This window comes from Orycteropus afer, unplaced genomic scaffold, assembly GCF_000298275.1.
Source record: "Orycteropus afer afer isolate SDZICR_OR568_19922 unplaced genomic scaffold, OryAfe1.0 scaffold00026, whole genome shotgun sequence".
Taxonomy (NCBI): Eukaryota; Metazoa; Chordata; class Mammalia; order Tubulidentata; family Orycteropodidae; genus Orycteropus; species Orycteropus afer.
In genome coordinates this window covers 8,943,061-8,956,830 of record NW_006921613.1, presented here as the reverse complement: position 1 = coordinate 8,956,830, position 13,770 = coordinate 8,943,061, and the positions used below count along the sequence as shown (strand labels likewise).

Sequence of the window (13,770 nt, the reverse complement as noted above, 5' to 3'; positions counted from 1 at the left end):
CAAGGAAGGGTTTGCTTAAGGAAGGGAACTCACTTTGTATGTTACCAGGGAGGGGAGGAAAGGGGAAGGGATAATTTGGGGCTACTTGGGGGCCACGTGCTGAGGTAGGTAAGGGGAGGGATGGTATGGAAAGAATCTGTGACCACCATGATAACATTGGGGAAAAGGAGGACACCGAATTGTGCACATAAAATATAGACGACAGAGGCTAATACCAGTATATCCACAATACTGCATTACCATAAACACCAAACATCAGGCTACAGATAAACACATAGACAACTGTGATCAGAGGGGGGTCAGTGAACAGGATTATACTCTAGACCAAATATAGACTCAACTGAGGCTAATCTTGCACAGATACCAGTGATACAAATACCCGTAATAGTTACAGAAACAACAGAAGACAGACATAGAGCAATCTCTCATAGACAGCCAGACACTGTGAGAGACATATCCAATAGATCTGCTGACTCAGAACCATAGTATTGGGGGACACCAAACTCAATTGGCACAACAAAATACATAAAAATATTGTTCCACAACCTACATTGGTGAGTAGCAACTGAGGTTTTAAAAGCTTTTGAGCGGCCATCTAAGATGCAGCTAATGGTCTCCTATCATCAGAAGTGAAGAAGAGTGGGGAAAAAAAGGGCATTTGGAAACAATCAGCCCTAGGACATGATGAACCTTGAGACCAGAACTAGATGGTGCCCAGCTACCAATGCCAACCACTCAGGAAGGGATCAAAACTGGAGATCCTGGATAAAGTGGGTGGAAAAACATGAAATAAAATTCAAAAACACAATAGTGAGCAGAATTACTGGTTGGATGGAGTCTGGTAGGACCCCCAATACTATGGCTCTGGGATGCACCTCAGGCCTGGGATAAAACTCACTCCCAAGGGCTGGATCTCAGCCCAGTAGTAAATAAGATGTACAGGCAGACCACTCAACCCAGGGCAATGCACCCACCTACTCTACAGAGATACATCCCTTGGAGGAATCGGCCATGGGGCACCAGAGGGACAACATTCACATAGAGGAAAAGCAGGACACACAGGAGTTCATAACTCAGAAGGGCATGGGGTGGGGTTACTGGGAAGGGAGAGGAGGAGAATGGGTTAGGGTTGGGGATAGTAATTGGGGAGGGAATTCAAATGTACACGAAATGACTGTAAAACAAATTCTGCTCTGTAAATTTGCACCTAAAGCACAATTAAAAAGAAAAAAAAAATCCAAGATCCAACACCTCAACAACAAAAAGACAAACAATCCAATTTAAAAATGGGCAGAAGTGATAAATAGACACTTCACCAAAGAAGATATTCAGGTGGCCAACAAACACATTAGTTATTAGAGAGATGCAAATCAAAATAACAATGAGATACCATCTGGCTCCAGCATTAATAGCAAAGTCCAACAAGGCAGAAAATAACAAATGCTGGCCAGGATGCGGAGAGATTGGAACTCTCATACACTGCTGGTGGGACTGTAAAATGATACAACCACTGTGGAAAGCAGTATGGTGATTCCTTAAAAAGTTGAAATTAGATATACCATTTGAACCCACAATCCCATTACTAGGTATATATCCTAAAAAAGTGAGAACAGATATATGCACACCCATGTTCATCACAGCACCATTCACAGTAGCAAAGAGATGGAAACAACCTAAGTGGTCATCAACAGAAGAATGCATAACTAAACTATGGTACATACACACAATGGAATACTATGCAACACTGAAGAGTACTGTAGAATTTGTGAAATACTGCATAACATGGATGAACTTGGAAGAAATTATGCTGAGTGAAATAAGTCAATCACAGAACAAATATTGTATGAGTTCACTATTATAAAAAGTCAAGGCAAGGTTTATATATGTAAAGAAACTTTCTTTGTTGGTTACCAGGAATGGGAGGGGAGGGAACACTGCTAGATAGGTAGAAACAAGAATTGATTTGGGTGAAGAGAAAGGTGATGTGCCAAAAGTGAATGATCAACAAGGTGGCACTGAGGAAGAATAAGACATAGAGAGGTACACAGGAGGTACAGACAACAAAGATAAACTCTTTGGCAATGTACAGTACTGCGCTGTCAGTGATGGCAAGCACTGATTTACGGGTGGATAGATGAGTGGACAGCCGAACAATGAGGTATGTCTAGGCAGGGGGGACTGTGCCCATGACTATGTATAGGGTTGCCAGACAATGTTTCCATGTGAGTATTTGTATGTGCTCTAAGAATGTCCAGGGACAAGGTTGTGGTGGCTTCTTGGCGATAGTCAGCTACCCAGAGGGAGTGAGTAGTTGGACCTCTGGACTCGGAACCATGGTTGCAGGGGACATCAAGCTCAATTGGCATAACATACTACACAAAAACATTATTCTACATCCTACTTTGGTAAGTAGTGACTGGGATCTTAAAAACTTCCAAGCGGTCAACTAGATACAATGATGCATCTCTCCTTATCTGGAGCAAAGAAGAATGAAGAAAACCAAATACACATGGAAACAATTAGTCCAAGGGACTGGTAGACCATGTGATCCTCAGCCTATATGACCATGAGACCAGAAGAACAATATTGTACCCAGCTACCACTGTTAACCACTGTTAACTCAGAGGGGGATTGGTGCAGGAGATCCTGGATAGAGTGGGAGAACAATGTGGAACAAAACTCAAAATCACACACACACACACAAAAGACCAGGTTTGCTGGTCTGATGGAGCTTGGTGAGACCCCTGAGACTATGGCCCCTAGTTACCCTTCAGGTCTGGAACTGAACTGACTCCTTTGGCTTCTAGCCAAATAATAAACAGGCATATGGGGTAAACATTTACATCAGGTAGATACATTCCTTGGAGCAATCAATTGTGGGAGAATAGAAAGGCAGTGTTTGCACAAGGAGACAGCTTGAGGGGACAGGAGTGAATAAGAGGGAAGGACACAGGGAAGGAGTAACTACAGGGAGGAATTGGGAAGGGAGCTATTACATTGTGGAGAATTGCAGTCAATGTTAGGAAACAAAATATGTATGAACTGCTATATGGAAAATGAATGAATTTGCTCTGAAAACTTTCACCCAGATCACAATAAAAATGGAAAAAAAAAAAAAAAAAGGACTCTAGAAAGACATAACATGTGAAATGAATAGAATGCCTTTCATGTACACAAACCATTGGGCTCTGTAGATGATTTAGATGTGGTTCCCTTAAAGAACCCATGTTGTTGTTGTTGTTATGTGCCGTCGAGTCAGCCCTAACCCATAGCGACCCCTCCTTGGGTTTCCGAGGTAGTATCACTACGGAAGTAGATTGCCCCATCTTCCTTCCAAGGAGTGGTGGTGGGTTTGAACCACCAGTCTTCTGGTTAGCAGTCAAGTGCCTTAGGCACTATGCTACCAGAGCTCCCTCAAAGAACCCATAGCTAGATGAAATCATAATAGACTGGGTAAAATGGCAAAAGCAATCATCTACCATGAAGCAGACATCCCTGGGTTCATTCAGACCCTATCTTAAAACAGGTATAATACACCTTGGGGATGATAACTTTGGCTGGAGGTGTGAGGGGATTCTAAGTTCTTTGGAAATTTTTGGTTTTGAGGGATGAGCCAATGTGTAGTGAATAAGATCCAGCATGGACAAAACAAAAAATCAACACCTTGAATTTCACCCTGGGCTCAAAGAAAAGAACAAAGCAGACCTGCCAACTTTTTATTGCAGAAGCAGTCTGCCACATCTCTCTCATGGAGCGGCTGGTGGACTGCTGACCTTTTGGTTACCAGTCAAGCTACTAACCACTGAGCTACAAGGACTCTTTTTGCCAGGCCTGGTGGATCTCAAAAATATGCTACCTAGACCTGCAACATAAGTATCTCCAGAGACCTTGATAGAAATACAAATACAAATCCTTGGACTTCACCTCTCACCTACTGAATCAGAAACTTGAGGGTTGGACCCAGAGATGGCTTTAACAAGACTCTTGGTGATTCCAATGCACACTAACAGTTAAGAGCTACTGGTCTAGGCCATTCACCCACATAGGAAAGAACACAGCTGGTCAGGACTGATACTGGATTCAAAATGAAGAATGTGCAATTAATTAGAGCTTTCAGTGTGAAAAAAAAAAAAATGAGGAAGAACAGAAAACAGAAAAGAAACAGGCTGAGTTCAATCAAACATTTCAGAAACCTAATCACAGGCAGGTGGTGTATTCTACAGTTGGGTTTAAGCAGCAGTTCCTCACATCTCTGGAGCAATAACTTTTCCCTTTTGAAATGTAAATACTGGTAAGAGAATTAAAAATCTAGTTGCTTAACATCTGACTCTCACCAATTTTCTCAGCTCCTGAAAGCAAATTAGAAAAACACCTAAATGTAGAGGTTAGAATTCATTGAACATTAGTTTGTACTTTCCATTTTTAACGAAGATGACTTTGGTGGTGGTAAACCTGCCTATCCAAGCTTGTGTGTGTCTGTAAATATAAACCATTAACTATTTTTTCATGTCTAAGAGGTCTAAATAAGGGTTAAGCTGTCCCTTCATAGCTTTGTGATTCTTCAGGCCCAAATATTTGAAACAGGAAAATTAAATCTATTAGAAACACCCCTTAGCATATAGCTGTTTTGTTCTTATGTGGAGGGAAAGTCAGCCTAGGAAGATTAAGGCCGTCTCCTCACACTTGTCTTTGTTGGACAAAGGAGGAATTGTGAACAAGTAAGTATCCTCACCACCATGCCTGCTCTAAAGTAGCACTAAGATAATTTCTGAGAAACTAAATCAGGACCCTCTTTACTTCAATTGTAAAGAGATTCCCAAGAAGAAAATAGCCTGCTATTAGTTCTGGGCATGTTATTCTGACAAATGTTCTTACGAAAGCCAGATTTACTGGTCTGCTAGAGACTGGTGGAACCCCCAATGACATTGTGGCCTTTAGATACACTTCAAGCCTAGAATTGTACTCACCCCAAAGGTTGACTTTCAGCCAAACAATAGACTGGCCTATGAGGTGAACAATAACACCAAGGAGGAATGTACTCCTCAGAACAATCAACCATGTGAGACCAAAAGGGCAGCATTTAACCAAAACAAAACTCAGAAGGCAGGAAAGGGCAGGAAAGAAGGATAAATGGAAATGAAAAACATAAGGATGATGTGAGAAGAGTGCCGTTACATTGTGGGGATTACAATCAATGTCACGAAATAAAATGTGTATAAATTGTTGAATGGAAAACTGATTCGCTCTGTAAACTTTCACCCAAATCACAATAAAAACTTGGGGAAAAGAAAAAGAAAATATGACCTGAAGGTTAATGGGTTTTATGAAGAAACAAGCAGCCAGTGAAAAAATAAACCCTTTCAAATGCAAAAAGAGAGAGAGAGAGATTATTGGGAGTTGGCACAAGTGTGCTTCACTTTACAAAATCTCAACTTTACAGAAAAAGGGAAAATCGTACAAAATATATTTTCATTATGATAAGAATTCATTACTCACCCTTGGCACATTGGAGATAACATAAAATGCCAAGATTTAATTCACACTCAATTTTTCTGGAATTAAAATGATTGGAAAAATTAACCTATCATTAAAAGACAAAATTCATGCCTACCATTAAAGCAATATCACTGATTAAACCCAAAAGGAAGTGAGGACAACAGAATAGTTCTTTATAAGAGTTTTGTTTACCACTTCACTCTCAAAGACAGACGTTTCCTTTTGTTGTTGTTGTTCAACATATTAATGGTATACTTACACTCAATTTTTTTTTGTAGTGAAATTTACTTTTTATTCATATTTCAATGCTACAGATTTTACATTTCACGGTTGCTATCCAGTACAAAACTTTCCTGATATCTGAGATATGGGGTTAAATAACTATCTTTTAAAATGAACATGAGTAAATATAAAATTTTAAAAGATAATTATTTAACCTCATATCTCAGATATCAGGAAAGTTTTGTACTGGGTAGCAACTGTGAAATGTAAAATGTAAAATCTGTAGCATTGAAATTTCTTTTTCCTTGCTACCAACATTATCTATAAATCCATTTTTATCTGATGAATTGTTGTCAAAACAACGTTGAAGTCAGGTTATCAATTACTTCTTTCCCTGATTTAAAATACACTAAGTGTTATACTCTGGTAGCATAGTGGCTAAGACACTTGCCTGCTAACCAGACGGCTGGCGGTTCAAACTCACCAGCCACTCCTCGGAAGGAAGGTTGGGCAATCCTACTTCCGTAGTGGTACTGCCTTGGAAACCCAAGGAGGGGTCGCTATGAGTCGGGGCCGACTCGACAGCACATAACAACAACAACAACAAGTGATATACGTTCAGGGCATTGAGTAAGTGACCACTTTCCTCATAGAGTAACCTCAACATTTCTTCTTAGTGTTTCTCAGACTCCTGTTCTGAATTTAAACTCTCCATTAAACTTAGCTATTATCATTTCAAAACATTCAAGTGAAAACTCAAAAATGCTTGGAAAGAAGTACTCATTGGTTACTATATAAATAAGAAAAATAAATAAATAAAATTCCAGTTAATTATGTATTTTTCTTGGGTTCAAAGCTCAAGTCAACTATCAATTACATAATTGTATACTATTACTTGTGTTATACATATAAAAATGTTCTATTTATTAGTAATGAGCTATAAAGGAGAACCACGTGTGATTCAGGGGATCTTATTAAAGAAAGAAAAGAGCTTTTTACCAACCTGGGCTGAGAAACCACAGAAGAAACCAAACCAGAAATGCACAAGTGTGAACGCAAAATTCTTATAGAAGAAATAACATAAGAATTTGCACATTCGGAAATAGGACCACCTTCCATGAACAAGGAGCAGCCTTTGGAGGTATCTAAACTGTGCAAACGAATAGTCACTGGCCAAGACTGCCTGCAGTCCTTCCTGGCCGCTGATCCCAATGCCAATGTGTGCACCTACAAAGAAAAGGAGGGACACTTTCATTCCCAAAACAAGGACACAATCTCTTTTGGGAGCATGTTATTCCTCTTTTGCTATTATTTATTTATGGAAACCTTACAGCTATAAACAGTTATAGTTTTTTCACATCTACTATATCATGAAACACTCATGATAGTTAGGTATTTATCATAGGAGGAAATTAAGCTCAGAAATGTTCAGTAATTTATGTAAGTTCTAGAATTTGTAAATGACAAATCTAGGACTAAATTTAAGTCTTGTGACTCTGGATCCTTGGTTTCCTCTACACCTTAGGGACTTACTTCCCCAAACTGTATAAGGTCACCAGTGTCCTGTGCTAACCTGAAAACACACAGATAGTTTAATTAAAGACAAAGAAAGATTTTGTTAAATCCTAATAATTATCAACATGTTAGACTCAGAAAGTATCATTGATTTTAGAACCACTGGCAAAGTTAATTTTAATGCAATCTCTGTGACATATTACCAAAGGCTAGACTTAAGGATATCATATATGCAGGATGCCCCACTGAGCAAATATTCTCTTACTTTTGATCATGCTGACATCATTGGCTCCATCACCGATGGCTAAAGTGACAGCATTTTTGTGTTTCTTCACCAGCTCTACTACTTGTGCTTTCTGGAGAGGGGTGACTCGGCAGCACACCACTGTCTTACACATGCAGGCAAGTTCTAGAAGATCATTCTTGATATCACTTTCTAGGGCATGAGCCTATGTTATTATATATAAAAAAGAAATTCCAGAAAGGATCAGGAAACAACGAATGAGAGATATAATTGGCAAAGCAAATTTCCTGTTTCTCAACTAATTCTTTCTATACAGTTTAATTCATTTTAACAAGTCATTATTCACTTGGACTGCACATGGCAAACAAATTGACTAAAGAAATGACTATGGAACACTTATTAAATGCCAAGGAATTAAAAAAGAAGAAGAAGAAGACAGCACTTTTGTGTGTCCTCCCTGATACATTATCATGCTTCATTGGTGAGATACAGGTAAATGCTAGAGAAGTTCTAGAAACTGCTAAAATTAATGAAAGTAATGTCACCAAACTTAAAATGAGTGACAAAATGATGGTGATTTGTTTTTTCTACTTGATAGAATTTTTATTTCCTTTGCATTGTTGTTCTATATATTTGTTTTTTGTTGTAGTGGTGCTTAATGCTTGACCAAGATGAAAACCATATAATCTGGAGAACGGCATTAAAAGAACTTAAACTCAAACCAAACCAAATTTACTGCCATTGAGTCAATTCCAACTCACAGCAACCCCCATTGAGTTTCCAAGGCAGTAAATCTTTACAGAAGTAGATTGCCCAGTGTTCCTTCTGCAGAGTGGCTGGTGGGTGTGAACCACCAACCTTCTGGTTAACAGTCTGATTCCTTAGGCACTGTGTTACCAGAGCTCCTTAAAATAACTTAGTGACTGAAAAAAGAAAAAAGAATTTAGTGACTGAAGTCAAGATATGCCTGTGCAAAGGGTGGTGTGTAATCTGTATCTTGGACAGGGTCTCCTGATCATCTTTACCCTTAGTTACCTCCAAATACATAAGAGACTTTAAATCTACCAAAAATTGCTATAAAAAAGAATATATTCATTTCTAATTAAGTGTAGGAAGGTTGGGCAATCCTACTTCCGTAGTGATACTGCCTCGGAAACCCAAGGAGGGGTCACTATGAGTCGGGACCGACTCGACGGCACACAACAACAACAACAACAACAACAATTAAGTGTATGATTTTTCTTGTAGAAAACATGTACATTATTTAATAAACTTATTAAGAAGAAAGAAATCCATCTAAACACAAGAGTCATTGATATCTTTGAGTGAATCTTGCACTAATCAGTGAGGAACTTTTGATTTGCATTTGTTATACCTTTGTGTAATTATCTCTCCTACTAGAGAGATATTAATGTTCTTATCTCTGTATCCCACCTGCACTCATATTCCTAGATTATAGTACTTGGGCCAGAGATGCTTAATAAATGTTAATGGGATGAAGGGAAGGATGGACAGATGGATATAAAAATGTTCTGGTATAGAAAATTCTCATGTATAAGCCTGTAATTCCTAAAGGGAGATATTAATTTAGCATTCTCAAATATAATCTCCCTTTCTGAAAGAGGAAGCATGTATCTATCTGTCTTGCCTAAAATTGTCCCCCTTTTTCTTTATTCTTATTACCAACAAATGAAAAAGCAGACTGGAATTCTAAAACAAAAAGTCCCGATTACATTTTGCGAGGAATAAAGATTTGAGCAAATTGAAATCATGATTGCTTTGTAGAAAGCATATGGCTATACTAGCAGAAATATGATCAAATCATCTTAAATGAAAATTGACATTAAATGGTCTCATGAGGTCCTTCTTTCAACTTATTCAGAGATAGAGAAGAGTGAATATAATCACCCAACTATTCCAATCTCACCACACATTGGCTTCTTTGAGACTGAGAGAAACTCAAATCAGAACTTACTAGGGACCCTTTCCACATTGCGTTCCCTGGGAAATTCAGCATGGAGGATACCAGCTCCAAGTCCCAGTTGGGAGGCTTATAATTTTCAGTTGGTGCTCATCTATGCAAGGGAGAAGAGGTTTGTGTCATCTGGACAACCTTTCAACTGAGCTTGGCCTGCAGCTGAGCTCTGTAACTTTCCATGGTGTAGAAGGCAACACATCATTACGTCTGGAATCCAGCTGGATAATGCTCTAAGCAGTAAGAGCTAACAGATAGCTGATCACAAGGGGCAAAATACAGTATACTCAAATCCAATTTCTTTTGTCCTCTAAGAAACTGTCTAAAAGAAGATTCACTTATTTTCCAGACTCTGAAAGTGAAAAATGATCATCAAAGCCAGAGAAAGATGCAAGATTAGCTGTTTGTGCATATAAACGCTCATTTCAGTGAAGTGCAATTGGAGCTTTTGCCTTTTAAATTAGAAATTCAAAGGAGTGTTTTGATATTTGTTCAAGATTTGGAACCTGAACTACATTAAAAGTGCAATGCAAGTTTATTCTGTTATGACAAGAACCAGATTTCCTAATCAAAGCAAATTGTTTGACTTTGCTGTAAAATGCTGCTATTTAGAAAACCCACTAGAGGTATCTTAATGGCAATAATTTGGTGTGGTAATTATATGAAGGTCAAGTTGTGCTCTGTAAATCACACACATTAGCAAGAGCAATGATTACAATACATCCATCCAGTTGCATTATTTTAATTAAACAACAGTGAGCTGTGACACTCCCCCTTTAAGAAAAATACTTAAATCATAGTGCTAATTGTTCTACAGTGATTTAGACAAGATTGATAATCTGAGAATTCAGTATTTCCCTGGAGCCTCCCCTTCACTGTGCAGTTCAAACAATAATGTATGAAATATGTATTAGACGTTTCCCTTCCTTTTGCAATAGGAAATCATTGTGAAAGCCGTATTTCTACTAGTATCGTTTGTTTGGAAAACTCAAAGGAGGTTTCATTATGACAGCACAATAGAGACAATTATTGAGGTGAAGAAGAAGAAAGAACTAAAGCCTTAAGCAAACTCACCAAACTGTGGCCATTTATAATTAAGGCATAATCTCCTGTTGTGGTTTCTTCTATAATTGAGTCCAGTTTCAGCTGCTCCTTTTTTTCACAAACTACATGGCCATTGGAAAAACTTGTGCTTTGTCCAAATAAATTTCCCTTTGCTTTCCTTCAAGGAGGAGAGGAAAAGCAAATCATAACAAAGTATACAGGGCATTACCTATTAACTCTAACAAGAGAGTAACCTGAGGTAAATTCATTTCATCACTATTAAGACAGACTATGGCATAAGATCCAATTTCAGTAAGCTAGCTGGATAATTCTTCATGATGGGGATACCATAGCAAATTTCCAAATTCCAGGAAATAGGAGGGTAAACATAACAAAAACAGAATCATCTTGAACGTTTCAAATTACCTAAAAGCTAAATCACCATAGTGAGCCGGGATTGAATGAGGGGCTCTTAATAAATTTGGTACATAAGGCTTTCTGAGCTTCAAAGACTTAAGAAACACGATTATGGCATGTAGTATTGTTAAATAATGGAACATGAAAGACTAAAGAAAATGAAAGAAATCTAGGAATTCCAGCCATCTATATATAAAATAAATTCATCAATTTGCAAACCAATGTAGTATGAGTCTGCTTAAAACAGTCCACTGAGAAGTTCATTTCTTTAAAATGTTAATAAAAATAAATGATGATATTTACTAAATCGACACAGTCATTATAATATAATATTTTAAGCAAAACTTATACTCATCAGTTTAAACAATAGACTAAGTCTTCTGAGAAAGACACTACAGACACCAAAATGTAGTGTCATCCCAAATGGAAAATCCCTCCAAATTCCCTAATCTAATTAGTATTGGCTGTGGAGCAATCCTGCCCACATCCCACCCTTCGCTGCTGTTTAAGAGTACAATATTATGGTGACACAACAGCCTTGGAAGGGGCATTGTACTGTTCCCTTCAAATTGGAAAGATGCTGTCTTTAAAGGAGAGCAAATTTCCTCTCTGAGGGCTCTTGGCTTCGGGGTGAATGTATAACAGGCTTCGAAGTAGCACAGTGCAAGTTGATTTGACTGCAGTAGTTTCAACCACAACTAGAGAGTTATGCAGCAGAAGACTTAGCACACCCAAGCTCCCTGACGGCAGGTACCCAAGCCAGCCACTAACACTTTAGGCCACAACTTAACATATACAAAAACAAGCATCCATGAGAAAATGGGGAGTCAGAGATAAACCAAAAGCAAAATGAATGCTTTGGCTTATAGCAAAATGAAATGGTTCCCCAAAGGCTCATTGTATGTAGAAAACCTGTATGAAAATGGTTTAATGTTGAGAATCCTCTGAAAGAAGAGAATGTTTGCTGTAAAAACAACCATTTTAGCCCTCAGCTTTCTAATTATTTGAAATGTATCACTAATTATTTACATACTAAGTGGAAAAAAAAATATATATATATATCTTTCTGGCTCAACATCTCCTTCTGCTGTCCAGGACCAAAATGACAGCCTGCCTGTAGGAACCCAGAGGTGACAGGCCCTTTCTCCAAGAATGATATCATGCATCTAGCAGTTTGCAAAATCAAAGAAAAAGATTTATAAATTCAGAGTGATACGTGTGAAATTTAGGGAGTTAGCATAGGGAGGAGGCAGAGTAGACATGAAAAATCATTGTTGTAAGTGGGAGGATCAGACTTTTGCGTGAGATAATCATGTCAGGGACTCACTCTCAAAGTCACGAAAATTTACAGTCCCGTATAACAAAGAAAGGAAGGGAGATGAGTTCCTTAGAGATGAATATTTCTTCATTTCTCTGTCAAGGCTGCAGATCCCACTAATTGGGTCTTAAGAAAGCACCAAAGGGAAAACATCTCATGAGGTTTCCTTTTTAGTAAAGTTCTCACTCATGCTGTATAAATGACTAAATCTCTGTTTTCCCCCCAGAGAATGAAAACATTCCAAAGAAGGGTGAAGTTCATGAAAGTACTGGCTGAAGTTCTATTTACTTAGGATTTTTTTCTCCCTAAACTTTCTTCTGAACATCTCACATGAACCCTTTTCCAAGCTGAAAAGGCACAGTTTCTCTGGCTCTGCTTAAATTCCCACTGTACCATCCCCCACACGAGGCCAATGTATCTTCATTAGTTAGGGCTCCCACATTTTCAGACCTTTGCTCATACTCTATAGCAGTCATTCCTTTCACTTTCTGGAACTTAGCTCTTCAAATATCAGCTGGTTCTCACCAAAAAGCAATTTATTAGTGGGGAAAAAGCTACACATAACTCCCTTCAATAAATACGAACTATACATCTTTGCAAGCATCACACACAATGCTTAACCACAGAATACCAATAACAAATGCTAAAACAAAAGAGTGCCTGTTTTTTCCAAGCTCTGTAATGAAGTGCAGTTTATTACAATGTTGGCATGTACAGATGCATTAATGGTTGAGGCGACGGCGGCATTCGCAGCCCTATGCCACCACAAACATAGCAAAGAACAGTCAGCCCATGTTGGCTTGCATGCAATGTATGGAGAAGAAAAGAGATGGTAGGAAAAGAGCCTTTTTGTCAACATTATTAAGGCATTATATATTCAAATACTGAAAGGACCTGTTAAGAAATGGACTGAAACCATGACATCATGTTTAAATGAAGACAACTTTGGCTTTGGTACAAGGGCTACACCATTAGACTTGGAATCTGGAGACCCCGGTTCAAGTCCAAGTCTTGCCTCTGACACCTCCTATAAACAACAACAGAAAAAAACAACTACCATCAAGTTCCCAAGGTTGTAAATCTTTACAGAAGCAGACTGCCTCATCTTTCTGCCACAGAGTGGCTGTTGCCGTTATGTGCCGTCATGTCGGACCTGACTCATTGCGACCCCTCATAGGGGCCCCTCCGTGGGTTTCTGAGGCAGTATCACTACGGAAGTAGATTGCCCACCCTTCCTTCCAAGGAGTGGCTAGTGGGTATGAACGACCAGGCTTATGGTTAGCAGTCAAGTGCCTTCCTTGGGCACTATGCTACCAGAGCTCCCACAGAGTGGCTTGTTGTTTTTGTTGTTATGTGCCGTCGAGCCAGACCCGACTCATAGCGACCCCTCCTTGGATTTCAGAGGCAGTGTCACTACGGAAGTAGTGGGTTTGAATTGCCGCCCTCTCAGTTAACAGTCTAGGAGCTCTGGTAGCATAGTGCCTAAGGCACTTGACTGCTAACCAGAAGGCTGGCAGTTCAAACCCACCAGCCACTCCT

At 38.9% G+C, this 13,770-nt stretch overlaps 1 protein-coding gene across 1 annotated transcript in view; it reads right to left on the bottom strand.

The window, feature by feature from the left end:
* Positions 1-13,770, bottom strand: part of ATP8B4 (ATPase phospholipid transporting 8B4 (putative)) — a 347,934-nt gene that overhangs the window by 31,809 nt on the left and 302,355 nt on the right. The window contains exons 21-23 of the mRNA XM_007935307.1: positions 10,527-10,674; positions 7,499-7,682; positions 6,722-6,945 (exon numbers count right to left, since the gene is read on the bottom strand). Of these exons, the coding sequence (XP_007933498.1) occupies positions 6,722-6,945; positions 7,499-7,682; positions 10,527-10,674 (556 nt within the window). The remainder of the gene's footprint in view (positions 1-6,721; positions 6,946-7,498; positions 7,683-10,526; positions 10,675-13,770) is intronic.